Genomic DNA, 27,186 nt, shown 5'->3' with positions numbered 1-27,186 from the left:
AGTTATTATTATCGGATCCATTGCGTATGTTTGGTGACCTCACTGACCTATTCAAACGTCACCAAACAGAGACGGCGGAGAACATCGGCTACTCGTGCAACATGCTGCGGGAGGAGATGAACGAGGTGTTCATCATGTCGGCTAACAATCCGGAAGATGTCAGACGAGAACTAAGGTCAGAGGAACTGTTTTGACGTTGAACATTCTACCCGAGGCGTAGGTTTCATTATACGTGTCCCGCCCACATTTTGAAAAAGGCAAATATGCCCCCACCCCCCCCCCCCACACACACACACACACACACACTTTTGATTATTACAATTTGTTGAACATTTTCTTTTTTTACTGCCACATTATTAAAGAAAACCGTCCCCCCCACATCTGAAAACAAACTTACACCCCTGCATTCTACTCGTGTGTGCATACTGACGTGGGCTTTATCCCAAATACAACCTTGCTCTCACATTCTACCCTACTAAAGTTTCCTCCAAATATTATATTCTCCAAACATTAGCAAAGATTCTTTAGACACTCGGAACCAACCCCCTTTTCGGTCTTTGAGAAACGAGACTCAGGAGAAATGTCTTTGGGGTGTACGCAGGGATGCGAGGACCACTATGAAGCCAGAAGCTGATGAACTGATCTGCATGCCAGAGAGGACTCTGGGTAAAGGTCGTCAGGTGGTCGTGGACGAGGAGGTGTCCGGAGAGTACGGCCTGGTCATAAACGGACACAGTCTGGTAACCGACAAGGAGATGCATTATCACATTGTTGCACTTTTTTCATAATCAGGAGACACACTTTAGTGAAACGTAGTCATAAACATTTACATTTAGCAGACGCTCTTATCCAGACTTACAGTAAGTACAGGGACATTCCCCCCGAGGCAAGTAGGGTGAAGTGCCTTGCCCAAGGACACAACGTCAATTGGCATGGCGGGGAATTGATCCAGCAACCTTCTGATTACTAGCCTGACTCCCTCAACGCTCAGCCATCTGACTCCCTAAACCTTTTTCTACTCGAAAACATAGTCAACTTAAACAATAATTAGAAGAAATAATGCAAAACCACCAAAGCCAGTCCAAAAACGAGAGAAAAACAAACCAGGCAGCCAACACAGACAATATATTCCTGCACATCACGTCATTGTAAACATGTGTGCACGCTTCTGGCTTAAATCGCCTGCATATGAAGCAACAGCGTTTATGATTGGAGCCGCACGCGCTTCGCATGGGCGTTCTCGTCTAGACGAGCCCAGGGACGCAAGGCCTTTCCCCGCATGGCTGTGTTCCAGTGTGCGTGTGGTTCTCCGCGCAGGCCTACGCCCTGGAGCGGAGCATGGAGCTGGAGTTCCTGAGGACGGCCTGCATGTGCAAGACGGTCATCTGCTGCCGGGTAACCCCCCTGCAGAAGGCCCAGGTGGTGGAGCTGGTGAAGAAGTACAAGCAGGCTGTCACCCTGGCCATCGGGGACGGGGCCAACGACGTCAGCATGATCAAGGGTAGGACACAGGAATCGCAACAGCTCTTCAGTCGTCGGACTGACCCCTTGGACGTGCACTTTAATATGGCTATGATGATGTGTTATATCTGAACTTGACGTACCACCATTCTTTGGGATTTGAATCAGAATCAGAAGAATCAGAACCAACCATTCTGATTCTTCTGATTCTGATTCAAATCCCAAAGAATGGTGGTGAGAAGTCGAGGATGCGACTGGAGATTTTGTCTGTTTTTATAATGGATTGTATTTGTTTCAATATTGTATAGTATTAACTTGCGACGCTTTGTCTTCATCTCCATCTGCCCCCTCCAGCTGCCCATATCGGCGTGGGCATCAGCGGGCAGGAGGGCATGCAGGCGGTGCTGTCCAGCGACTACTCCTTCGCCCAGTTCCGCTTCCTGCAGCGCCTCCTGCTGGTGCACGGGCGCTGGTCCTACCTGCGCATGTGCAAGTTCCTGCGTTACTTCTTCTACAAGAATTTCACCTTCACCTTCGTCCACTTCTGGTTCGCCTTCTTCTGCGGCTTCTCGGCCCAGGTGAGAGACTTTGATTTGAAAAAAATACCTTTATTGGGCGGTCGAAACTGCCAGCTATCCACCACAGTAACATCAACCATTTTGGACTTCTCAAACCATTTCCTACTTATATTGAAATGTTTAATGGCTAATGTCCTTAATGTGCTAAACCATCTCTTTCAGACCGTGTACGATGAGTGGTTCATCACCCTGTATAACCTGGTGTACACAGCCCTGCCTGTGCTCGGAATGAGCCTGTTTGATCAGGTTTGCAACAGCTTTGTTTGCAATGTGTTTGTGTATTTGGGCACAATGAATCCACTCTTGTTTGTGCAATCTCTGTGTGTGTCCACTGCCATAAAAATAGACTCTCCACACACCTCCAAATAACCTCTAACTCTTTGTCATGTCTCCCTCGTGGGCAGGATGTCGACGATGCCTGGAGTCTCCAGTACCCCGGGCTCTACATGCCCGGACAGCTCAACCTGTACTTCAGTAAGACGGCCTTCTTCAAATGCGCCCTGCACAGTGTCTACAGCTCTGTGGTGCTCTTCTTCATCCCCTACGCCGCCATGCACGACACGGTCCGGGAAGATGGCAAGGACATCGCAGACTACCAGTCCTTCGCTCTCCTGGCCCAGACCTGCCTGCTGCTCACGGTCGGCATCCAGGTATGGCTGAAGGAGGAGGAGAGGAGGGGACGAGGAGAAGAGGGGACAAGGAGAGGAGGGGACGAGGAGAGGGGAGGAAGGGGAGAGGAGGTGACAGGAAGAGGAGAGGAGGGGAAGGGGAGAGGAGGTGACAGGAAGAGGAGAGGAGGGGAGGGGAAGGGGAGAGGAGGGGAAGGTAAGGGGAGGGGAGAGGAGAGGAGGGGAAGGGAGGGGAGGGGAGGGGAGGGGAGGGGAGGGGAGGGGAGGGGAGGGGAAGGGAAGGGAAGGGAAGGGAAGAGGAGAGGAGAGGAGAGGAGAGGAGAGGAGAGGAGAGGAGAGGAGAGGAGAGGAGAGGAGGGGAGGGGAAGGGAAGGGAAGAGGAGAGGAGAGGAGAGGAGAGGAGAGGAGAGGAGAGGAGGGGAAGGGGAGGGGGAGGGGAGGGGAGGGGAGGGGAGGGGAGGGGAGGGGAGGGGAAGGGAAGAGGAGAGGAGAGGAGAGGAGAGGAGAGGAGAGGAGAGGAGAGGAGAGGAGAGGAGAGGAGAGGAGAGGAGGGGAAGGGAAGGGAAGAGGAGAGGAGGGGAAGGGGAGAGGAGGGGAAGGGAAGGGGAGAGGAGGGGAAGGGGAGAGGAGAGGAGAGGAGGGGAAGGGGAGAGGAGGGGAAGGGAAGAGGAGGGGAAGGGAAGGGGAGAGGAGGGGAAGAGGAGAGGAGGGGAAGGGAATAGGAGAGGAGGGGAAGGGAAGAGGAGGTGACAGGAAGAGGAGAGGAGGGGAAGGGAAGAGGAGAGGAGGGGAAGGGAAGAGGAGAGGAGGGGAAGGGGAGAGGAGGGGAAGGGAAGAGGAGAGGAGGGGAAGGGAAGGGGAGAGGAGGGGAAGAGGAGAGGAGGGGAAGGGAAGAGGAGGGGAGGGGAAGGGAAGAGGAGAGGAGGGGAAGGGAAGAGGAGGGGAGGTGACAGGAAGAGGAGAGGAGGGGAAGGGGAGAAGAGAGGAAGCCGTCAAACTTCGGCTTCATTTCCATTCTCTTTTGATAAAAAATATATAAAAATCTTTGAATACATTTTGCTATTACCATCTTAATTCACTTTTCATTGACTGAATAAACCCAACTCTGGTTAGAGGGAAACATCACGGTCTACCTTGTGTACTGTATGTTTTGGAAATGCTGTTAACTTAAGTTTTCTCCAAATGCAGTTAGGCCTGGACATGTCTTACTGGACGGCGGTCAACCAGATCTTTGTATGGGGGAGTCTGACCATGTACTTTGCTGTCACGTTTGCCATGTACAGCGATGGAATGTACCTGATCTCCCCTTCTTCCTTCCCATTCATTGGTGAGCAGTCCTCCATTCCCCTCAATGTCACAAAGCATGAGCTCACCGTTACCATTTCACTTTTTACACTTCATATTGATTTGAAATTACCTTGTTTAATCGTCCATCGTGACGTCTGACATTTGTGTGTGTGTGTGTGTATTTCTGTATGCACACGTTGGTGTCTACAAACACTGAACCATCAGGCACAGCCAGGAACTCTCTAAACCAGCCCAATGTGTGGCTCACCGTCCTCCTCACCGCCATACTGTGCATACTTCCTGTGGTGGCATACCGCTTCCTGTTGATCCAAATCTGCCCCAGCATCAACGATAAGGTTTGGACAAGTTGTCAGTCACGTTCAATGTGAAGGTTCCTCACGACCCACACTTCATGGCATGAACCTGAGAATTCAATTTACAAATTATTTAGTACCTGATTACGTATAGTTTATCTATACATTTACTGTGTTTATTGCATTATACTTGTTATAACTTATTCTATTAGTTCGTTTGAAAACATTCCTGTATTGTGTTACTTAGTGAATTACTCTAAGTTCTCTTCTGTTCTCTTCTCTCTCCCCTCTCCGTCTGCCCTCCCCCGCTACAGGTGACATTCAAGGTGAGGCAGGCCAAGACGGCGCCCCCCCCGCAGGCGCGCCGTGTCCGCATCCGCAGCTCCAGCTCCCGGCGGTCGGGCTACGCCTTCTCCCATGCGCAGGGCTACGGCGCCCTGGTGACGTCGGGACGTTTCCTGCGGCGGCCGGCCACGGCGCGCTCCGCGGGGTTCACGCCGACGGGCCGAAGCACGGGCTTCAGTCCCATGGGCCGGTCGGCCGGGTACAGCCCCACCGGCCGGCCGCAGAACTCCAGAGTGGATGGCGTGGAGGTGACGTCTCTCCAGATGTACCGCCAGACCCATGACCTGGCCCTGTAGACAAACTCCTGGGGAACCGTGGACGCCGTTTTCCTTTTAAGAGACAATCGAGGAGAGAGGACTGCGTTTAAATAAACACCCAATGTGCCTATCAAAGACATCTTGACCAGTTTCGGGAGGGGGGGGAGATTATAGCTGTTAAAATTAAACACTATTCATGAAGGAAGAGTATGTGTTGTTTTGTTTCCAGCACTTAACCATTCCTGGACCTTACAAGGTATTTCTGGTCAACTGATTTGTATTGATAATTATACTTGATTATACGGGATATAATAATTGATCACTATTATCAATACTCCTGAGTATTACCTGTATGCTTCATAAACCACACCAGACTACAGTGTGTCAATAGTTAAAATTTCTTCATATTTCCCGTTGTCGGGATAATAGGACCCACTTCCCAAATTCATCCATTGTTGTTTTGTTTGAAGTTGAAGTGTTGAATAAAACTGGGCTCTTTCAAGTTATAGCAACCTGCTATTCACCAGACGGTCAAACAACCTTACTGTTGCCACCTGGACGAATGGCCTTGCGGTTCAATCCCAACTGGCATTTCAGGAAACAGACATGAAAATCCTCCCCTCATGTCTCAAATATTTGAAAGAAAACACAAATTACTGTAGGAGATGGATGAAACATTATATCTTCTGTTGCTTTTTTGGAATGTAAACAAATTGTTTGTTGTGGTCATAAGAGGGTGTTAACTGTGGACGGTATAACCTTTTTGTATATGCTGGCCAGACAACATACCAAAGTGTTCTACTTACTCTGCCTCAGGTCTTTCCTTGTACCATTTATTTTTTACATTTCTTTTCATTTTTTTTTTTACTGCATTTAAGTTCACTGTTTGAAACGTGTGTTTATTTTTGATTGTATCGGTACAGTTGTATTAGTCTTTATCAAGGACTTATAAAATATTTTGTGGAGAACATGTCCTTTCAGTTTGTGTAAAATTCATCCCATGACAGGGGGATCCATTGGAAACCTGTTTTTAAACTTATGAACAGAAGCATGCATGCTTCAGGTCAAAATGTTGCAATGATGAGCAACTAACCATCCATAAAAAATGTATGCTTAAAGGTAATTGCATGCTACCTACCGAGGATCCTCTAACCTTTCATGTAGAATTAAAATCTTTAAAAACAGCCCACTTTAAAGACATCACAATGTGTATGTCAGGGTTCCTGGAAAAATTCCCCCAAAATATTTTTACTTCAATGAATTCAGTCATTGAAAAAGCATTAATTTAATTTACAGGTAAAGTAATCAAATTAGTAACCTCATTTCATTTCATTCAGCACTAAGTACTAGGGGTTGTGGGGTAAAATCGATTCACATGAATCGCAATTCATTCTTATAGCAATTCACTTCATTTTTTTATGTAAGCATATATTGAATCGCAATTTGATAACTCGATTGTGAATCAATTTATCGAATTGTGACCCCAAGAATCGAATTGTGAGGTACCAAAAGATTCCCACCCCTGATAGAAAGTAACCCTGTACATTTCTGTTAAACACAGGGGACCTTGTGGTGTAGTGGGTTGAGAACAAGTGCCTAAACCACAACAACCTGGGTTCAAATCCAGCACAGTGCGTAGTGCTCAAGACATCCGTGGGCAAATACTTTAACAGCCCACCTTGAAGACATATTTTCAAAAAGTTAAGTTTTGTCAGGGCCCTACTTTTTTTCCACAAATGTATACTTTTAATGTATGCTTAAATAATAAACAATAAATACATTTTTTTAATTGATACCGTAATGGCGGTCGTGTCCTTGTCCTTTGGTAATGCAAAAATGCAAGTACACCCCATGAAAACTTACCTTTCTCCAAATATCTGAACAATGGCATTAGATATTAATTGAAAGGTTTGAAGGTGAGCAAAATATATACATACACACACATACTTGTAGAGCTCTTTATTCACAGTTTAAAACATTCTCTTCAGAAAAAGCATTGCTTTTTAATCGGTTATCAACACATGACCCTCCAATCAGGGTGTCTCGGATAGCGGTCAAGTCAGATTGCGGTTTCACTTTCTCTTGTTGTAATTGACTCCAACACTTGTATTTACCATTACATTGGATTACAGGAAGTCTGACCACAACTAATCTTGAGATTACCAAGGAGCAAGGGTGATGTCGTCATATACTGTAGTTAATCAGTTCACTCAAACAACAAATTGAGAACAAAGAATCCCCTCTCCTTTCCAATGATCAACATTCAGAGGCAGAACATTTCAAATCGAAACTTTAAAAGGCGACTCGACAACTACGTCATGTATGATTTGGTTCAAAACTTGTGTCGGTGAGACGAGAGGCTTCAGACACGTGCGTGTGCACATCAACTAAGCCCATAGTCCAGTCCCAACAGCCCTGCATCATACGGCAATCCTCCTCAAGGCGCAAGGCTGCACCAGCACACAGAGCTCCGCCTTCCTCCTCTTCACATATAGAAAATATGGCACTGACCCGTTTGCGTGAACAGCTCATCAGCAACATCAGTCGGGAGCAGCTCTATGCGGAGCGGCCAAGGCACTAATGATGTAACCCCATGTTCCAATGGCAGGGCCCACCTCCTAGTGTAGGCACCCGCTGGACCATGCGTGAAACGAGCTCGACACAGCCTCACAAAGCTTAGGAGCCACTTGTAGTGAATAGCACAAAAGGCCAAATACAATACTGATGTTCCATTGCTGAGCCTGACTTTGGACATCTGACCAGGGTTGGGGCCTCCAGGTAGCTCACCGGATAGAGTGAGTACCGTGTCAGCTGAAGCCTTAGCGCACAGGCCTGGCCGTGGCTGAGGCCTTAGCGCAGAGGCCTGGCCGTGGCTGAGGCCTTAACGCAGAGGCCTGGCCGTGGCCTTACCGCAGAGGCTTGGCCGTGGCTGAGGCCTTAGCGCAGAGGCCTGGCCGTGGCTGAGGCCTTAGCGCAGAGGCCTGGCCGTGGCTGAGGCCTTAGCGCAGAGGCCTGGCCGTGGCCAAGGCTGCACCTCTCCCTTTCTCCCTGCCTTTCTTGTCACACTTGACTGTCAAATAAAGCATGAATTATTGCAATGGCAATCTTTAAAAGAAAACAAATGACAGATTGGACAAGTGTCTTATATTCTTAAATGGATTATTGCACCTTGAAACTGCAGTACCCCCATGTAGCTCAAACTGCGCTAGATGTGACATGTTGTCATGGCTCAACTAACACACTTCTACAACATCTCCCCCCCTCCCCCCCACCAGCATACAAATAAATAGCTTATTTCAACTTACACTAAACATAAGACAATCAGTTTCTCTCTGTTGTGGTTATTTTTGTCCTGGGCCACTCGGGCTGCGGCGCGCAGCCTCATTTCAACGCTCCGTCACGCTCAAATCGCTTGCGCCGCGACACGCCACTTTTACTGACAATGTATCGAACGCTTCTGGTGCTGCACGAGGGGACGGCTATTGAAAGTATTTGATAGTGGCCTTTAGACTCTATACTGCCTCACTAAGGGCTATTAGGTTAATACTGCCTCATTGTGGGCCTTTAGACTATACTGCCTCACTGTGAGCCAGTAGACTCTATACTGCCTCACTGTGAGCCATTAGGCCATATACTGCCTCACTGTGAGCCATAAGGCCCTATACTGCCTCACTGTGAGCCATTAGGCCCTATACTGCCTCACTGTGAACCATTAGGCCATATACTGCCTCACTGTGAGCCATTAGACCTTATACTGCCTCACTGTGAGCCATTAGGCCATATACTGCCTCACTGTGGGCCATTTGGCCATATACTGCCTCACTGTGGGCCATTAGGCCATATACTGCCTCACTGTGAGCCATTTGGCCATATACTGCCTCACTGTGGGCCATTAGGCCATATACTGCCTCGCTGAGCCATTAGACCCTATACTGCCTCCCCATGAGCAATTGGCAGTGATGTTGGGGCACCACTCAATCACCTGTCAACATTCTCATTTCTAACTTAATTATACTGCACTGCCTGCACTGCTCTGATTTAGTTGGGTGGTATCAGGTGCATTCCAGAGTACTTGGTACACCTCTCTCTGTAGATTATATAACTGTGTATTTATGTGACACTCCTCCGTACAGTTCACTGATTCTTGCTGGTGATTCTACGTTGGTAGCATTCATGTCACTGGTTTTGCACATGATACTTGTCATTTGTTGCTGTGTAGTGTTCCTGTGTCAAGTGGGTTTTGTGCATTCCCTACGTACTACCCGTGTTCTGTGGGCCACCTTGGTGAATCGTTTTTTGTTCAGCTTTATCCCCACGTGCTGCCCAGCGCATTACGTTTTGGTAACCTGGATTTTCCTTTGCATTCTTCTCTGGACTGTCACGCCACCGTTTTTCTCTTTGGGATCGACAAAGTATGTGAGCTACCTCCTGTTTGTGAGGTCAGCACAGCCCGCTGTTGCTGCTGCCTGGGGTAGAATGTGCCAGACGAGCGTTGATCAGAAGGGCCTCGGGCATCCCCTCCCTTCTCTCTCTAGCTGTGCTGGGTCTCGTTGTAGTCCATGATGCTGAGGTTGCGTCTCCTCGGGTGGTGGGGGCCAGAGGGGGCTAGGAGGCCTGGGACCTGGCTGGGAGCGGGCTGCCCCGGGCCCTGAGGAGGAGGAGGGGATGGAGCCTCGAGCTGGAGGGAGGAGGGCTGGATGAGCCCCTGGTCTGGAGGCTGGCTCCCACCCTCCTCCTCCTCCTCCTCCTCCTCCTCCGCCTCCAGAGACAAGCTCCCGAGCTGGGCTTCGGGCTCGCCCTCCTGGCTGTCGCTCTTGTTCTGGAACAGCCCTCGAGCGTGCATGCCCAGGAAGGACTTGGCACTGGGGTAGGATCCCACGTCCGTGGGGGCGCTGGCTGGGGACAGGGCGACGGGGGAGGAGGCCAGGAGGTGGTGGAGGGGGGAGGCCTGGTTCACCAGAGGGAGCTCCTCCAGGCTGCCGTTGGCGCTGGCGGTGGAGGACGGGCGGCGGCCGGGGGTGGGGACGGTAGCGGAGGAGGACGGGACGACCCCGGGGGCGGGGGCCTGGCCGACGCTCTTCAGACCGGCCTGGGACACGGGGACGCCGCTGCTGCTGCCGTTGGGTCTGGAGCGCACAAACAAAAACACGTTAGGTATCACGACAAAACGATAAAGCTATGTTACTCGACATGAAGCGGGAGTACAACGGTACTTGGGAATGGTTTGCTGGACCCCCATGTTAGTTTCCTCAAGGATCACAATGACTCTTGCTTAGAGTCTTGCTGCTCTTGTTGGTTAGTGGTAACTGATTTAAATTGTTGTACTCGCTGTGAATTCTTTTACTTTTGCTTGCTTTTCTACAGGTACACTTGCACTTATAGCGATTCATGTTGTTTAATTGTAACTTGTTTAACTACATGCTCTTGTGGTTCTTCCCTTTGGCACTTATTTTTGGTTGTTCACAATGTATGCTTCATGTTTTGGCCACCCGCAATGTTTTTGGGGCTATCTTGTTGTTATTGTCAGTGACCTATGCACTTTGTAAAGCTCTCTCTTGGAAGTCGCTTTGGATAAAAGCGTCTGCTAAATGAATACATGTAAAAGCTACTCTGGGTCTCGTCTAGCTAGAGTTGACCTGTGGGGTTAGTAAGGGGTGGCTGTGTTTGAACTTGGGGGGGGGGGGGCACGTGATAGTGAAGAGTAGGAGAAAACAATAACACTGTTCTCCTCTGGGGCCATATCTTTCGTTTGAACAGGGAACAGGGCATTTAGAAACATCCCCGTCGCCAGCACCACGCGGCTGAGGGGACGATGGCCTGAGAGACGGGCTCTGTGAGCTCGTGGGGCACCTGGAGGCCTGGCTGTCGGCAGGCTCCAGGAGGCTGCTGGAGGCCTGGGTCTGCAGGTCCAGCTGGCTATACAGCTGCAGCATCTCCGTCTGCAGGGCCTGGGTCACGCAGCGGAGGGCGACGTAGCGGCTCTCCGACGCCTGCAGCTGGCCCCTGGGGGGAACGAAGAGGAGAGGTTGGCAAAGACGCGAGACCCGACGGCCGGACGCGCCGGAGAGGGGCGGAGCAGGAGCAGAGGGGCGTCTCACCTGGCCTTGGCTTTGAGGTCTTCTAGAAACTTCTTCTGCTCCAGGATGAGGTGCTCCTTCTTGGCCAGCTGCGCTTCGGTGTCGGCGAGCCTCTGCTGGGCGGCTTCCAGGCGGCGGCTCTGCTGGGCCTCGCCCTGACGGAGACACTCGGCCTCCTTCCTCAGGGACCACTGCAGCATGAGCAGCTCCTGAGGCAGGAGAGGGGGAGGAGGAGGAGGGAAGGTGGGAGGGGGAGAGAAGGGAGGAGGATAAGGAGAGAAGGGAGGAGAAGGAGAGCCGGTGGGAGGAGAAAGAGAGAAGGGAGGAGAAGGAGAGAAGGGAGGAGAAGGAGAGCAGGTGGGAGGAGGATAAGGAGAGCAGGCGGGAGGAGAAGGAGAGCAGGCGGGAGGAGAAGAGGGAGAAGGGAGGAGAAGGAGAGCAGGTGGGAGGAGGAGAAGGAGAGAAGGGAGGAGAAGGAGAGCAGGCGGGAGGAGAAAGAGAGAAGGGAGGAGAAGGAGAGCAGGTGGGAGGAGGAGAAGGAGAGAAGGGAGGAGAAGGAGAGCCGGTGGGAGGAGGAGAGAAGGGAGGAGGAGGTGAAGGCAAGAAGAGGAGGAGGACGAAGGAAGGGAGGAGGAAGGAGGAGATGAGGTAGAAATAGGAAGGAGAGAAGGTACAAAAACACAAGAGAGGGAGAACATTGGGGATGAGGTGACACGTTCATTCAGACAGATTTACCCGATCTCGTCGATGCCTAAACGGTCCAGCTTGCGAGCAAACGTTTTTGTCTCCTGGCTGATGTGTTCAATCGGCCGTTACCTTGTCGGACTTGGGGCCCACCCTCTGGGCTTCCTCCATGCAGAGTTTGTTGGTTTCGCCCAGAAGCAGCAGCTGCCTGTTCAGCAGGAACATCTGCTCCTGCAGCTCCTCGCTATCGCTCAGCTGGAGGGAAGGGGGGGGGGGAAAGGGATGGTATTCAAACCCCATTCGAACGGCTCATACTGAAGCTCAGTTTGTACGACCACAGGAATCGGCGTTCTGGGAACCCCCTCACCTTCAGGGACAGCTGGGTGAGCTGGTGTTCGGCGTTGTAGGCCTCGTAGCTGGCCTTCTGCAGCTCAGACTCCAGCTCAGCCATCCTGCCTTGGCACTCCTCCAGCTCACTCTGCACACGGCCCAGTCACCAGCACAAGGTCAGAGAGAGTTGTAACAGGGACAGAGGGTGTGTGTGTGTGTGCCTGCAGCCTCTGGGGTCTTGGTGAGGTGGTCCTGGAGCAGCTGGATGCGTGTGTATGTGCATGTGTGTGAGAGTGTGTGCGTGTGTGCAAGAGAGCGTGTGTACCTGCAGCCTCTGGGTCTTGGTGAGGTAGTCGTGGTGCTGCTCCTGCAGCAGGGCGATGCGGCCGTGCAGCTGGGAGGTCTCTGCCAGCGTGTCCAGCCGCAGCTGCCTGGAGCGCTGCTGCTCCTGCTGCAGGCTGGCCTGCAGGGCCTGCTCCTCCAGCTCCTGGATCTTCAGCTGCGCCTTCTGACAGGGGGGGGGAAGGGACGTTATCCTCCCCATTACAGTGTGTGACATTGGGGCTGGGCGTGAGGCAGGCTGACTGGTTAGTGAGAGACAGTGAGAGGGGATGGGGGGGGAAAGGGACTACATTTGGAAGTTGAGATACTAAGTGTTGAAGACTAAGACCTTTTTGCTTTCAAATGGCTGTGTGTTGCTGTGACGGTATGTGTGTGTGTGTGTGTCGCTACCATGGAGAGGTTCTGCTCCTCCAGCGCCGTGGCGTTGATGATGCGCCGCAGCAGGCGGCGGTTGCGGATGGCGTGCTGCTCCCTCTTGTAGCGCTCAAACTGCAGCTGGTTGTGCATGAGGACCAGCTGGCTGCGCAGGGCCTGCGCCTCGTCCAGGGGCCCGGAGCCTGACACAGGACACATGTGGCCCCCTTTATTGCTGCCCTCTAGGCCCCCCCCCCCTACTTAAGCCCCGCCCCCGAGGATGCAGCCGTTGCAGGGAAGGCTGATTCAAGGTAGCTTTGGCCTTCGTGCCCGGTTGTTTACCTCCAAAGTGAGTCCAGTCCTCCGACTTGAATGGAACTGGCGGCCTAGGATCAAAACAGGACAAACAAGGATAGGAGGTGAGCAACGTGGTCGTCGATCAACAGACACGCTGAAGGGTCGAACCAGGTGTGTTGCAGCAGGGAAACATCTAGAACATACAGGGCAGTGGACCCTGAGGACCAGGGTTGAGAAAGATAGCTCTGAGGCAGGGTGTATATGAGGTCAGGTGGATATTCATTCAGTCAACATTGAGACTGCAGTTCATCAATTATTAACTGGACTGACTGCTTTTTTTTCTTCTCCCTCTTCATTCAGCGAGGACTCGTTCAGCTCAATAAAGCCTCTTTTGCGATATGAAATGGTGGGTAAACAACACAACTGACAGACTGACCCCCCTCACCTCTTCATGAGTTGGCTGTGGGCGTCGTTCCCCTGCTGGATGAGCCTATCCAGAACCTCCAGGGGAGACCAGGTCGTCCCCTCCTCCCCCTCCCCGCCCCCCTCGCGCCGGGACACCTCCCAGGCCTTGCGGGACAGGAAGAGGCAGGCGGCCCTGGGCAGGGCCAGCTCAAACAGAGCCTCGTACGGAGGGGCCGCGTCCCTGGGGGGCGTGGAGGAGAGGGGGCCGCGGCCGGGCCTCCCCGCCCCCTCCCCCTGCTCCGGCCGGCCGCCTCCGGCGATGGGGGTGAACCCGGGCGGGAGACACCAAGCCAGGGGCTGGCCGGCGAGGACGGACGAGGCCCTGGCTGGGGAGCCCTGGTGGAGGCTTTGGTGGGAGGCTTGGAGGGAGGACAGAGAGTGGTACTCTGAGGAGCTGGAGAAGGAACCGTCAGGGCCTGTTTGGGAAGCCGTCAGCTTCAGGATCTCTTCCGTGATGGAATCTGGAGGACGGTATGGCAGGATGTGAGCTCACAGTACAGAAGTCCATGTGCTTTCATTACTTCTAGCAGTTCCTAATAAAAAATGGATGAGAAATTACCAGGAAATAAATCAACTGTTCCATAGTGCCTGTACTGCAAATAAACCTGAAGGCTAAATCAAAAACTTTCTCGGCCCGCAAATCAGAAATAAATCAATGTTTGCATTTTAAGGTTAGAACCCTAATAAGACCAGTTTTTATCATGACCTTCGATGATGAATTACTTTTAAAGTAAATCGTTCAATGTCAAATTCTAAATGTCCTGTAAACAATCCATGCATTCTCATATGATATCATTACAGGTCTTTGTATAGACTCAAAGCCAGTGTGGTGACTGATTAGGAGGTAGATGAGTTAACCTTCCCCCTCCTCCGTCTCTGGGCTGGCTCCATGGAGGAGGTCCACGTTGTGCTCCTGGACAAAGTGGGCCAGCTCCGTCAGAGACATGCAGGCCTTCGCTCCTCCGACACCTGGCAAACACGCAGGGTCGTGGTCATTCACCTGTCTGGTGGGTACAGACCCAGCACTGCACACCTCATCCTCTGGATCACGACACAGGGCTAGTAACACAGGTAGCCACCAGGTCGAGGACACGCACAGCAGCGCCGCGAAAGGCCACTTTTACGGAAACGTTTGGTACGACCCGTTTTTGTTTGGTGGATGATTGGCGAGTGAACACAATTTCCTTCCGAGTCAGCATTTTGAGTTAAGTACATGCAAAAAACGTGTGTTGCGTCTCTAAATGTGGTGAAAATATAGCAATATTTTAAGAATTGGGAGTCAGATGGCTGAGCGGTTAGGGAATCGAGCTATTAATCAGAAGGTTACAGGTTCAATTCCCGGCCGTGACGTGCCAAATGACGTTGTGTCCTTGGGCAAGTCACTTCACCCTACTTGCCTCGGAGGGAATGTCCCTGTACTTACTGTAAGTCGCTCTGGATAAGAGCGTCTGCTAAAATGACTAAATGTAAATGTAAGAATGTTAATAAACATGAGTAATTTCACAAATATAATTGAAACTCTAAACACATAGAAGATTCACATTAATGAGCTCCAAACGAGAGCGACAGAGGCCGAGCTGACAGTTGACCTTTAGTACCGTTGTCGATGACCTCAGGCTTGCTTCCATCTCCCTCGCCGATTGGCTGACTCACTCCCCTCTCCAACTCTCCTATTGGTTGCCGCTGCTGCTGTCAAGACGTGTAACAGTCAGCTGGTGAACCACAGTTTTATATAGGGGCCGAAGGCTTCACACACACACACACAACACACACACACACACACACAGCCACGGGAACATTGTACTCAGGTCCACATCAGCCGCTTTCTCCGAGCCTAACCCTGGCAGTAAAGTGCAGCACTGCACACGACTACACTCGAAAGCCTGCGTCCAGACAGCACAGCAGGTCCACTTAGGATAGTTCAGCGTTAAGCTCTGCATTCAAGGATACTTACACCCAGAGCACTACCCCACTGTTGACCCAGTTCATACAGCAGAAAAACATGCAGCGGAGCGGGCAGATCATACATGAACCATGTTGAGGACCCATAATGATCGTACCCCCTGACTACGTTAAGGACGATTCTTTAAACAGGAGAACGCAGGACACAATGCACTGGTTCCAAGCTGTGTGTCTCTTCAGAAACGACAAGGTGGATGACATCAGCCAAATACGCCATTACATTCTTCCCCTAAATAAACAATCTGTTGCACTTCAGTGTAACACAGTCCAGCTATAGGCATCAGACATAATATGTGCATTTCACAACTGCCAAGTCAGAGAGGCAGACTAAATGACGAGACGTGACAGGTGAAGGGGACACCAGGCGTTAAGGGGAGTTGCCACCGCCGTACCTGGCTGGTGGAGTTGGTAGATGGCGTGCGGAGGTGCTCCTCAAACAGCGCGGGGGCCTGCGGGGGGGCGGCGTGGACGGCGGCCGGCGGGGGACACTTTGCACCTGTGGTCGGACGACAGCCGTCAGAAACCCTGAGCCTTTCCTCTCCTTCGCCGAGGGGAAAGCGACAGGCGAGACCTCTCGGGTCTAGACAGCTATATCGTATGACTTCATTATAATGAATAAATGTTTTGGGTAATGTGTAGTTGTATTGAGCAGTGGCGATTTCAGACCCTTTTTAGGGGTGCTTGAGCACCCCTAAATTTAATCTCAGCACCCCTAAAAATAATAATAATAAAAATATATATATTATTGATTATTATCATTTGATGCTGGTAGTTCATGAAGACAGGGACATCCTTAGTTTTTTCATTCATTAATTCATTCAATATTTTGCATAATAATACATAAATGTAGTAATTGCTATTGAGTGAAATTAGGGATTTATATTAGCAAGGGGGCACTTTTGCCAGGCACTGTATTCATGTCACATTCTCATTGGGGGCTGAGCTCCCCTAAAGGTCTGATCCTAAAATCGCCCCTGGTATTGAGGCAGACACAGAGAGGTCCAGTGGGCCTGGTTGTTGAACTGACCTGGTCCAGCCGGCGTGATGCTGGGAGGGCCCTGGGGGCTCTGCCAGGGGTCGGACACGTTGGCTGGGGAGATTCTGCGGGAGGTGGGGGGCGTGCTCATGTGGCACTCAGAGGAGGGGCTCCACATCGGCTTGCTCTCTGACAGGTCGCAGTTGGAAATCTGCAGGGACAAGAGGTGGGACCTTACAGTTCCAGCACATTCCGTACGTTGGGCACGTACAGGCCACGTGCGAGGGCAGAGTCGGTTGCCGTCGGTATGCCAAAATCTGCGGCGCCCGTCTCCAGCTCAGCCAAGCGAGGCCTGTAGGAGAGAGCTTTGTCTGACTTGTGGGTTAGCTGTGTGGCTTGTTATTGGCGTACTGACATACACTATTGACAAAAGCGTTTTGAACTGATAAGGGAAGTTTAGCAGCTGCTCGACCTGTTTAGGTTCCTAAGTAATCCCAATTCTACACACAACACAGCTGCTATAAAACAAATAGACACGCTCGATGTTTGAACACATGACCTGAAGCACACACACAAGTGGTTGAATCAAGGTTCAGTTTCACCAATGGTTGGAAGATGTCAAACTTTCAACCATGTACAGCAGGGGTCCCCAAACTACAGCCTACGGTCCAAATACGGGCCGCCAACGCATTTGGACCGGCCCTCTGAACAATGCCAGTCTTATAAAAAAATATATATATAATTTTTTATACAAAAGTAAGTAAATGTTCTGATTCCAAAAGCAATGAATGTGAAAAAAAGTTTTTTTACAATATTAATAATGCTCTTTTAATAGGCTATATATATCCTTTGATATGTACAAATGTACGGTGCATAACCTAGTAATAAAGTAATCTAGCATAATAAATCAATTTAAATCATAATAAAATCTCCACAATAATACTGGTAATTACTCCGGCCCATGTAATTTTCTGTTACAGACCAACCCGGCCCCACATTTAAGAAAGGAAAATTACCTGGCCCTCGCAGACAAAGGTTTGGGGACCCCTGATGTGCAGCATAAATGTATGTATATGTAACGAAGGTTAATCTAATTTGACCACAGGCATGCCAAGGCTAACTAACAGAGCAGTAAAACAGCACATTCATGTGTGGGTAAGAGCAGCCTTCCTCAACCCTGGTCCTCGGGGGTCCACTCTTCTGTATGTTCTACAATCTAGATGTTTCCACGCTCCAACACACCAGGCTCAAATGAACGGGTCTTCACTTGGAGGAAGCCTGATAACGATCATTCATTTGAATCAGGTGCGTTGGAGCCTTTGTTGGTTTTGATAGCTCGTTTATGACTCATGGTGTCAAATGTGAAACAGCTGCTCAACCTGTTTTGTTTCCCCCCAACTTGAAATCTCCAGTTCCAAGATTGAATGACCTTACTTTGAATGCAACCCGCAAGTTTAACAGATCCCACATTTCAACCTTATTTGGATTTTGTACGCCAGGTGATCATTCTTATTGATGGAACCATTCCATGACTTTCCTTTGTTGACCACAGTGAACCCAAACAAAGCTCTGTATTTAGCAGTCGAGCTGAATTTCGTGCGATTAGAAATGGTGTGCTGTGCTAGAGCTAGTGGCGTCACCTGCAGGCAGGGGGTCTGAAGGCTGGAGAGAGACCCCCGGGTGGAGACCAGCTGGGGGAGAGACCGGGAGAGAGCAGGCTGGACCGCGGGGAGAGGGGTGGAGGTGGAACATCCTGGGGAGACAAAAGCATCAAGGCGGAACTGAAACACACCACCGGGAGAGCACTCCAAACACTCATGTATAAACCAGTAGCTGAAACGCAACATTACAGAGCAAAGTATAGGATTGCACGGCTGAAGAAGTCATGTCTGGTGAGTACAAAGCTTGACAGAGGACAACACGAGGACACATTCAACGCTGCATGTTCCAATACGGCTCTGGTATCATACTTCGACATGTTTTATTCAGTGTGTGAGAATGATGGGGAGCTCACACAGTTGAGACGAGAGTTGGTTCCTCCCTGCTGTGAGCTGTTACAGCTGCATTCAAAATCCAACTGGATTCCTTTTATATTTTACTGTATGTATGTGTGTACATATTGATAAAGACCAAGAATTTACGGCATAGGGGGCCAAGAAAACATTTTCAGTCATCTCTAATATCTCGTTGACCTTCAGTATGACGCTGGTTGGTCAGTCCTGTTGTACGTGTCGCCTGGCGGACGTGTGGTTGAGTACGGGGAAGAGGGGGGTCAAAATGACTCCCTGCATTCCGGCCTTACAGGAGGAAGAACCGTCCCGTGTGGTTAGGGTGTGGTAGCGGTGTGTATGTGTGAAGCAGGGCTGGCTAATCCGGTAGGGCAGGGGGTGTGTGTGTGTGTGGTTCTGACCGTAGCTGTGGCGGTGATCTGGGTGGGGGCTGACTGTGCTGTCGCGGAGCCGGGACAGAGGGTGGAGGGGAAGAGGGTCGGGCACGCTGGAGTAGCCCTCCTCGCACGACGCCTCCTTCGGGTCCAGAGACACTTTGGCACACTGGATCATGATGTCGTGGATCTCGAACCTCTTCCACCTGAATGCAGAGGACCCACAGGGAGGGCGTACTGTAAGCCACGGATATGGAGTACTAGGCAGGGTATGATCACAAAAAAGATGTCCCCGATGCCACGTCTGGCCTGCTAGGTTAGGTGTCATCACCTGGAGGGGTCCAGTTCAAGGTCCTGGGTCCCTGTCACCAGCTCTGGGTGCACCCGCACATGCTCCAACATGGGCTGAGAAAAACATCAAATCCCAAAATACTTGTATTATTTTTTATTTTATTTTTTTACAAGCAATGTCACAGAGGGCTTCACACGCCCATAGAACTGCCCCTCAACCAACCTTTACCCTCAACGTTCAAACAACTTCAACTAGTACAGTGCCATTTGATTGAATCTTTTACTGATAGCGTGTTACGCTGACCAAAGAAAGCAGAGAAACAAGAATGCATTTAATGACGCTGTTATTGCAAAAACGATGTCTGAAAGGAGGACTTAAGCCATTAGTTTGGAGTTTAGAGGTACAGCGGGGGTTAATTCAGCAGCCAGGAAATATCAGCCCAGTTGTTGTGAAATGTGCAACGGTGGATGCGGAGGCGTCAATTTAATTCGGAAACCGCCTCCACAGTTTCAGAGGTATAAAACTGCACGAGAATCTGCATTCCTCTGCAAGGTTTAGACACCATGTGGTGATGTTTTGATTGAGTGTGATATGGAAACAGAGCCGTTAATTTTGCATCGGAGATGTTGCACCGTCTTGCAACAGCCTGCCACCGCCAAGTTATGCAGAGTTGTATTTATGGTCTTCCGCTGTGACTTGTTAAATACAGACTGTTCCTTTGCACCGGCCGCTGTGATACTGTTTGAACCGCACACTTCTAGATAGCTAGAGCAGTGGCCTACGATACGTTGCTTTGGATTAAGTGTCTGTGAAATGTTGGTTATAAAAGGTGCGCTAAAGGGCGTGTGTAAAGGTGTGACACCCCCTCCTCGCCCACTGTTCCACTGATGGCGATGTCGGATAAGAAAGAGAAGCGTTTGCTCTCCATGCACCGCTTGCTCTGTTAGCGACCCCACCAATACGGCCACCAGCTCCGCGTTCCCTACGTCAAAACCTCCACTCCCCCGTCTGTGTGAAAGCAGGCCATCGCCCCCCCCCCCCCCCCCCTCCTCCCCCAACTGCTAAGGCGTAGAGAAACCACGGACTGAAGAGGGGTAAGCGTGTCTCAAACGCGACCCGGCGTCTCGAACCGCGGCCCCCTCTCACCTTGACCACTTCCTCGAAGGTGCCCAGGTTCTCCTTCATGCTGTAGTGGGACCTCAGGTAGGAGATGAAGTTGCAGGGGTACATGCCGTAGAGCCGGTGGAACAGGGAGTACACGCTGGCGTGCAGGTGGATCAGGAACACGCCGTGGACGTGGCCTGGGGGAGAGACGGCGAGGGAGAGACGTGCAAAAGGTGAGACGCACGAGGAGGGAGAAACATGGAGATGGGCAGGTCACACGCATATAGGCCGAATCCCAATACTCCCCCTTACCCCTTCCCCTTCCGCGTTCCCGTGAGAGCTAGTGGTGTCCCAATACTCTTTTGGAGCTAGGGGTAGGGCTAAGACGAAGGGGCATACACCCGTTAAAACCAAGTAAGATCGGGAGCTTACTTGAAACCTAGGGCTATGTGAATACTGTGCGACCGGCAACAATGGCGGCCAGATCATCCAGAGTGTCTGATAAATGTAATATTTACGGCTTAGTTCATTGATAAAAAAAATAAGACAGTCTTGTTTTGTGGTATACACAGTCCTGTACATATATATTTACAACCATTTTCCTAAATGAAACGTTTCAAAAAATCGCTAGTTTGGTACGCTAATGTTACAGTGCTGATTTGCACAACATTCCCGCAATTCTCTGACTAGCATGTCTACAGTTTTAAGTAAACTCTCACTGATATCAAATTTCAGCATTTACTTGCTTTGGAGATATCGATATGTGCTAGATGACGTACCCGTAACCAAGTGGCGTCCCATTTCTTAGGGATATGTAGCCCTTACCCCTCAGTTTTGAGGGCCAAGGGCTAGGGGTAAATTAAGGGGAAGGGGTAAGGGGGAGTATTGGGATTCGCCCATCGGCTGGCTAGCAAGGAGGTGGTTTGGTCGGTAGTGTTGGACAGGCACATCAAATAGGGAAAATCACAAGATCAGAAAGTCGAGCGACGGATACAGTCGAATGCAGTGGATTAGAGGGCACTGAAATGCTATGGTTTGGAAGGACCAATGCGAGGTTCAGAAAGTGCAAAACATTTGTTCACACCAGTTCTTTTTCGGTACAAGCAGATTGATTTAGACTGAATGAGCAGAACCATTCATCTCTGTGCTAAAACATGTATTTATCACTCGTAGAGATGAGCCGTTGTTAAGCCACCTGGGTTTTTTAGGCTCCAGGAAGCAAGACGGCCAAAGATGTCAAAGAAGTCGTAGATGTGCTGGCGTCCTGCTTGAGGAATCATGGGCAGGAGAGTGATCAGTACGAGGACTCCCGTTATCAACACCATCACGTCACAATCTGTCTGAAAGGGGGAAGAACGAAATGAGGAAGTAGCAGGTTAAAAGGTCACGAACCAATGAGCATGAATGAACCAAAACAAGCGCCCCATATTTCATTCACACACGGGGTCAGCATAGCGTTGAAAGTGGCACCTATCAAGTGTCGTGGTATTTCACAGCAAGTACCTTAAGGCATTTGAGGACAGAGGCCAGGAGGGGGAAGCGAGTGATCTTGTGGATCCAAGATGGCTGCCTGCGGATGACGTGCCCCAGCAGGGTGAGGGTGCCCAGGCGACAGGGCGGTCTCGCCAGGCTTTCGTTGAGCTTATCAAACAGGTGCTGAGAAGCGGCAAGGAGCGGTGACACATTTAGCCCTGTTCTACTCAGGTGGGGGGGACGGGGACGGTTTACCTTCTAAATGTATATAACGTGTGTGTGTGTGGGGGGGGGGGGGCGTGTAGCGTTGCTCACCTTGTCGTGCGGCTCCCTGACAGAACAGAGCAGGAGGATGGCCTGAGTGGAGTTGGTCTCCATGTAGTAGTCCACCAGGCCATTCAGCAGCATGCTCCCTCGGTCTGACACACAAACAAACGGTTACTTGAGCAAGAGAGGGAATAATCCTCACTGAACAAACGGTGAGCGGGGCATGTTAGGAAACGGGGCAAGAGGCTGCTCCCACCTGAACTGAGGTCGTCGTTGATGGCAGCTTTGACCTGTTCGAGCTCCAGCAAGTCTGACGACTCAAGCAGCGGGAGGAGCTCGGACACGTTCGGCTGCTCTTTAGCCATGGCAGCCACCCGGTCTTGGGACCTCGGCACTTGGTCGGTTTAACCTCTGTGTCTGTTGGTTATGGCAAAAGAAAGGTAACACAAGGTTTTCTGGATATTGACAAACCTCAGTCAAACACTTAACTAACTTAGTTGAGCCTACCAGACAAACCTTTCACCGAAAAACATGTCAGCCAAGTTTGACTGCGCAACTTTGTAAGGACTGTACGCTACTGTACAACCCAGAAGGTTCAGCTGTCAAACACGACTGGTTAGCCTGAAACGCTAGCTAACGTCCAAACAAAATACTACTATTCATCTGACAAATTCCAGAGAAACATCAAAATTACAGATACTAAACAGGTTGCATAATACAGTGCTCGCCACGACGTTTTAAAATAGCATTGACAAGTAAATGAACACACATGCTTGTTAAAACACATTGCTCATGTCCACAACACGGGGCGCAGCCATAGTGCAAGAGTAACTCAACAACCTCTGCTCTGGCTAAAGTGAACTAGCTAGCTACAGTGCTATGTGCGAAAAAGTCTGTCAGCTGTCAGCTTCAGTTTAAATACTCACAAACGTGTAATAGTAACTGAAATGGCCTGGTAATATTCAAATGAGGATTTCCTGGATCCTAATCTAGAACACACACAATTATATATGCGTCTTGTGTGTCTAGTTTTCAACTATTTCGTCTTTTAATTTACGGCAGCCTACAACCCAATCGGCGTATGTTCAACTATTTTTCATGGTTGCCAGGTTTCATGGTTATCCCTCTGTCAAGGATTTGTTTTATTTTTTAAGTGTGACGCTTGTAACCACTCACCCTTTCATCTTAATATAACAATTCTTCCAACAACAAATCCATGAACGTTAAACACGTTTAACACATTAACACTTTATAGCTTTTAAAATTCAGAGATATAGGCAAATATTGAGTAAACCAATAAAATAAGTTTTGGGTGACAGTTTAAAAGAGAATGACAGGGATACGGTCCTTCTGGACCATGGCCTACAACTCCTGGCACATCAATTCCAAAAAACGATGATGAACTTAGCATGACATTTTAGCCCCATGCCAGAAAAAAAGTGATATGAAAACTGAATAAAAACCCAAGTTGCCACTTTCATGACCCTCCAACATTCTTCCTCTGCTCTCGCCAGCCCCCTCATCCTCTCTTGGCCGCCCACAAGCTTGATCTGCGCTGTGGGGGGAATCCACAGTGGACACACTCCTCCTCACAAAGTGGTTCCAGAAAGTTACAGAAGATTAGATATTTTGCAGGGTGGGAACGGGGAGATCAAACCAAATACAATGCAAAGTTTTCTTCCAGCGATGATTAAACAAAAAAACACACATCAAAGGGAGAGATTTTAACATCTTACATGCACATACAAGTGGTCATTTGCAATAGCCTTGCTCTCTCTTTGCTGTTATGGCAGTGAGTAGCTAGAAGTTTCTGCTACCGGTAGCTGGTGATAATGGTGTTTTTTTTTTTTTAGGCCTTCCTGTACTTTGTGCCATGCAGCTGCAGGTCCCATGTGCGTGTTCACATTGTCCATCTGGCCACAGGTGGAGCAGCTTTCACTTCAGAGTGCCAGTCATCCATCTTTTGAGAAAGGGTAACCAGCAAAAGGGTAACCAGAGGGAGGGGACTTCTGTGGAAAGGTATCAATAGAATCCTACTCAATTGGGCTGTGCCATGTCTTGTGTGTCTGTAGGTCTGAGACTATGAATGGGACCTCTTTAACCAAGCGCCTCTCCTAAGTCTCTATTATCCCCACACCTTTGGAATTTCCATAGTCCTGCTTGAAAATTTGGTGGGGCAGTGTGTCCGAAGTGAAGGATTGTGTGATGTTCTTTTATTATTATGTATAAACATATTTCTAAAAATACACAAAATATACATCCTTGTCAATCCAAGCCACACACACAAATCCATGTCTAAACATCCATCCCAGAACCCCAAAGCTAGATCATTTTACACATGATTTTCTTCCAATTCAGCATCTCAGTACCATCGTGTTTAGCAGCTACTGCACATGCCCACACCGCAGTACTGTAAATCAGGACCGACGGCTCCCATGACCTTCACTCTTGGCCTGAAGGTCATTCTTCAGCACGTCCAGCAGAGGAGGGTGAGGGGCCGGTCTAAAGAAGCATTGAGCATTTTTCAGCTGCCTCCTTCCCAACGTCCCAGCGACGCATGGCGCCTTCCACATGAGTGCTGCAATTCTGTTCATATCTCGTGGGGACAGATCCCCACCTCTGACAGGTGGCGATCGATGCTTCTGAGGAGATAATTATGATCACCGCCATATAATGTACTACGCAGAACAACAGCATGGGTGTGGTGTGAGAAATGTACATCCGGTATTTACATTTAGGTATATAAACATACTGCTAACCTGCTCCGTTTTCCTTTTTTAACATAAGAACAGAGGGAAGGCATATTCATTTTGGGCAGGCAATCAGTATTCTTGGTGTCTCTCCTCAGGGTTAGTTCTGTGCACAGGGGTTTGGTGTGCTGTTGACAGTTGTATTCTACCTAAAACTGTTATATTTAAGTGGTAGCACTATTGCACATAGTACATTTTTGAATATTGAAAGTTGATTGTTTTTGGGTTGAACAAACCTCCCTCGCCCCTACACAATGTTGTTCATATTCTCCTTGATTAGCTGGTTAGCCATCATTGCCTATGGTTAGTTGGTAGCAAACTTCTGTCAACAATATGATGACTTTATATACATTATGACCCTGTTAAAGAATTGACTAGTGTAAGGGTATTGGAACTATACGTTGGCCCACCTTTCTGTCCCATTTGGGGTAGGGACGCGTACACACTCACACACAGTCCTTCCCTTTACTAATAGAGGGAAAGATGCAACAATTCCATTATCATAGGCCCTTCATTGTAATTAAACCATTGTTCAGCCTTGTCTCACATGCTTGGAGAGAACACACATTGGCGATGTGGTGATACAATTCTAAACACTACACATGATCTGCTGCTGTTTTGTCACACTTAAACTTTGCCTCCTTGAAAAGCTGCTTCACAGAATCGGAGATGTTCAATCAATAGATGACATACCACAGCATGGACAGACTTCTCGGAAAGTGATGTTTCGGATCAGCCCGGAAGGTTTCTGCAATGTTTCCTCTACGTGTGTCCTGCTGGGGGGACATGACTGACAGTCAAGAGGAGACAGTCAGGGAGAGCTGTGGCTGTGCTGGTGAGGCAGGCGTGTGGGGGCCTCAGGGGTAAGGGTGCCATGCCCGCTCTCACTGCCCTGCCCTGGTCCACTGAGGTCGGTGTGTATGGAAGTTACAGTCTAGGCTGTGTTTGTGACTCATTATTTCTATCCATCCATGAGCTCCATAGTTCTCGGGTGATCTGGAGTGACTGACCTGTTTGTCGGCACAGAAAGCCCGTCCAGAAGGATAATCAAGTGGAAACAACAGCGAGGCACTCTGCCCTGGAAAGAGAACAGGCCAGGATACCAGGAGTGGTGGCCACTGTGTGTATTTGTGTGTGTATGTGGTTCATTGACTGTTCACTTTGACAGAACAATGTCCTAAACAAACATCATTGTGGACACGGGTAATGATATTCTGCACTGTACTTGTTCTGCGTTCTAATATGGAATCCTAGAAATTCAAGGCAACTCTTGAACATTAAATGGATCCAAACACACAAAAAAAATTCAAACTGATAAAACATTGATAAACCGAAAGATATCACCACATAAAAAAATGTTTTTCCCCTTATGGTTGCAACATTAATTTGAGTATGCAACAGCGTGTTTAACTAGCTATCTTTAAATACCGATTTAAAAACAGAAGACGCACTATATTTCTCTCTTCGGCGAATACATGTCTCCTTCCCACCGTTTCTTCTTCCAGACCTGTTCGTAAATTATTGCTCCCTCGCGAGGGGGATGAGCCTGCACATCACCAGCCATATAGCCTATGTTTGTTTCCTTGGTAACCCGGAGTCTAGATGAATTTACGTGCGATAGCCCACGACTATGGTAATTTACTGAGATTCTATTCACTGTTTTAAATCGACGTCCATGGTCCCCCACGGCTTGCTCAGTATTTGAAAAGAGTATTTCTACTTTAAATGAATAAGATATTCCTGTTGCGTGTCTCATCAATAAAGATCGATAGACCTTGTAGCCTAGATCTATCATCGACATGGCATTGATAATACACATGATGCACCACACAATTCATCGGAGTAAACATGAATCATGAAATGTTTTCATGCCTATGAATCCTTCTAATCCACGTGCAGAAGTATGCATCTGTCATTGCATTGCCTACGTGTATTAGTCAAGCACGATGACTGAACATAACCTACGTTATTAAATCACATTTGAATTCAGAAACACTATCTGGCATAGTTCTTTTTTTGCATTCGGTCATATCGCAAAAACGCTCGAACAGGGCATTAAAGCGCTTTTGCTTGATTTCGTGATCGCGCATGGTTGCGCGCTCACAATTTCAGGACCAAGGACAGCCGCTCGCGCTGTGCATCAGGTCATTGGACCTTCGGCACACCAGAATATAAGTCGGATTCGTGACTATAGGATTTAAGCAGACATGCACGACCAAGAAGAAGAAAGCAATGCAAGATTGGAGACAACGAATTAATCTATCTATTAATAATTCATAATTGAGTCATTTTGCAATGATCTAATAATATCAACAGGGTACCATAATCCAAACAGTTGCTCTCTTTTTCTTTTTCTTTTTGTGCAGTTGATGAAGAAAGGTCATTTTGAAAGCGACAACAGCCTGATGCACATTCATCAATATAGTTTATTCATAACTGCAATACGCTGGTATCACTCGCAGGGTGTGGAGTACGTGGAGTCCTATGTAAACGGGATGTGTCTACGACACACAACAAATCAATAGTAGGTTAACAATTCAGTTTGGGACCAGTACAACC

At 49.2% G+C, this 27,186-nt stretch overlaps 2 protein-coding genes across 7 annotated transcripts in view; one reads left to right on the top strand and one right to left on the bottom strand.

Annotated features, from left to right (window-relative positions):
• Positions 1 to 6,672, top strand: part of LOC124463613 (phospholipid-transporting ATPase ID-like) — a 28,465-nt gene extending 21,793 nt beyond the window's left edge. For all 5 annotated transcript variants that reach the window (XM_047015398.1, XM_047015399.1, XM_047015397.1 and 2 more), the window contains 9 exons: positions 70 to 175; positions 602 to 740; positions 1,318 to 1,501; positions 1,816 to 2,039; positions 2,202 to 2,285; positions 2,444 to 2,689; positions 3,857 to 3,995; positions 4,181 to 4,311; positions 4,584 to 6,672. In XM_047015398.1, the coding sequence (XP_046871354.1) occupies positions 70 to 175; positions 602 to 740; positions 1,318 to 1,501; positions 1,816 to 2,039; positions 2,202 to 2,285; positions 2,444 to 2,689; positions 3,857 to 3,995; positions 4,181 to 4,311; positions 4,584 to 4,910 (1,580 nt within the window). In that variant the 3' untranslated portion in view covers positions 4,911 to 6,672. The remainder of the gene's footprint in view (positions 1 to 69; positions 176 to 601; positions 741 to 1,317; positions 1,502 to 1,815; positions 2,040 to 2,201; positions 2,286 to 2,443; positions 2,690 to 3,856; positions 3,996 to 4,180; positions 4,312 to 4,583) is intronic.
• A 1,891-nt stretch (positions 6,673 to 8,563) lies between these two features.
• Positions 8,564 to 22,971, bottom strand: LOC124463620 (hamartin-like). 2 transcript variants are annotated; one of them, XM_047015413.1, is made up of 22 exons: positions 22,804 to 22,971; positions 22,134 to 22,294; positions 21,926 to 22,029; positions 21,641 to 21,793; positions 21,333 to 21,477; positions 20,180 to 20,334; positions 19,073 to 19,146; positions 18,769 to 18,947; positions 17,999 to 18,111; positions 16,410 to 16,569; positions 15,775 to 15,878; positions 15,019 to 15,106; positions 14,279 to 14,389; positions 13,401 to 13,881; positions 13,001 to 13,044; positions 12,695 to 12,861; positions 12,288 to 12,470; positions 12,000 to 12,110; positions 11,765 to 11,887; positions 10,970 to 11,157; positions 10,722 to 10,874; positions 8,564 to 9,997 (listed from the first exon to the last, which is right to left on the bottom strand). In XM_047015413.1, the coding sequence occupies exons 2-22, from the start codon at positions 22,240 to 22,242 to the stop codon at positions 9,403 to 9,405; spliced, it is 3,540 nt and encodes a 1,179-aa protein (XP_046871369.1). In that variant the 5' UTR covers positions 22,243 to 22,294; positions 22,804 to 22,971; the 3' UTR covers positions 8,564 to 9,402. The 2 variants fall into 2 exon arrangements, with proteins under 2 accessions (XP_046871369.1, XP_046871370.1); XM_047015414.1 differs by lacking the exons at positions 21,926 to 22,029; positions 22,134 to 22,294; positions 22,804 to 22,971 and having other exon boundaries at positions 21,333 to 21,473; positions 21,641 to 21,730.
• Between the last annotated feature and the right edge of the window lie 4,215 nt (positions 22,972 to 27,186).

The sequence above is a fragment of the Hypomesus transpacificus genome, unplaced genomic scaffold (assembly GCF_021917145.1).
Source record: "Hypomesus transpacificus isolate Combined female unplaced genomic scaffold, fHypTra1 scaffold_30, whole genome shotgun sequence".
Lineage (NCBI taxonomy): Eukaryota > Metazoa > Chordata > Actinopteri > Osmeriformes > Osmeridae > Hypomesus > Hypomesus transpacificus.
Note: the sequence above shows the minus strand (reverse complement) of the source record. Positions and strands in the feature narration are given on the sequence as shown.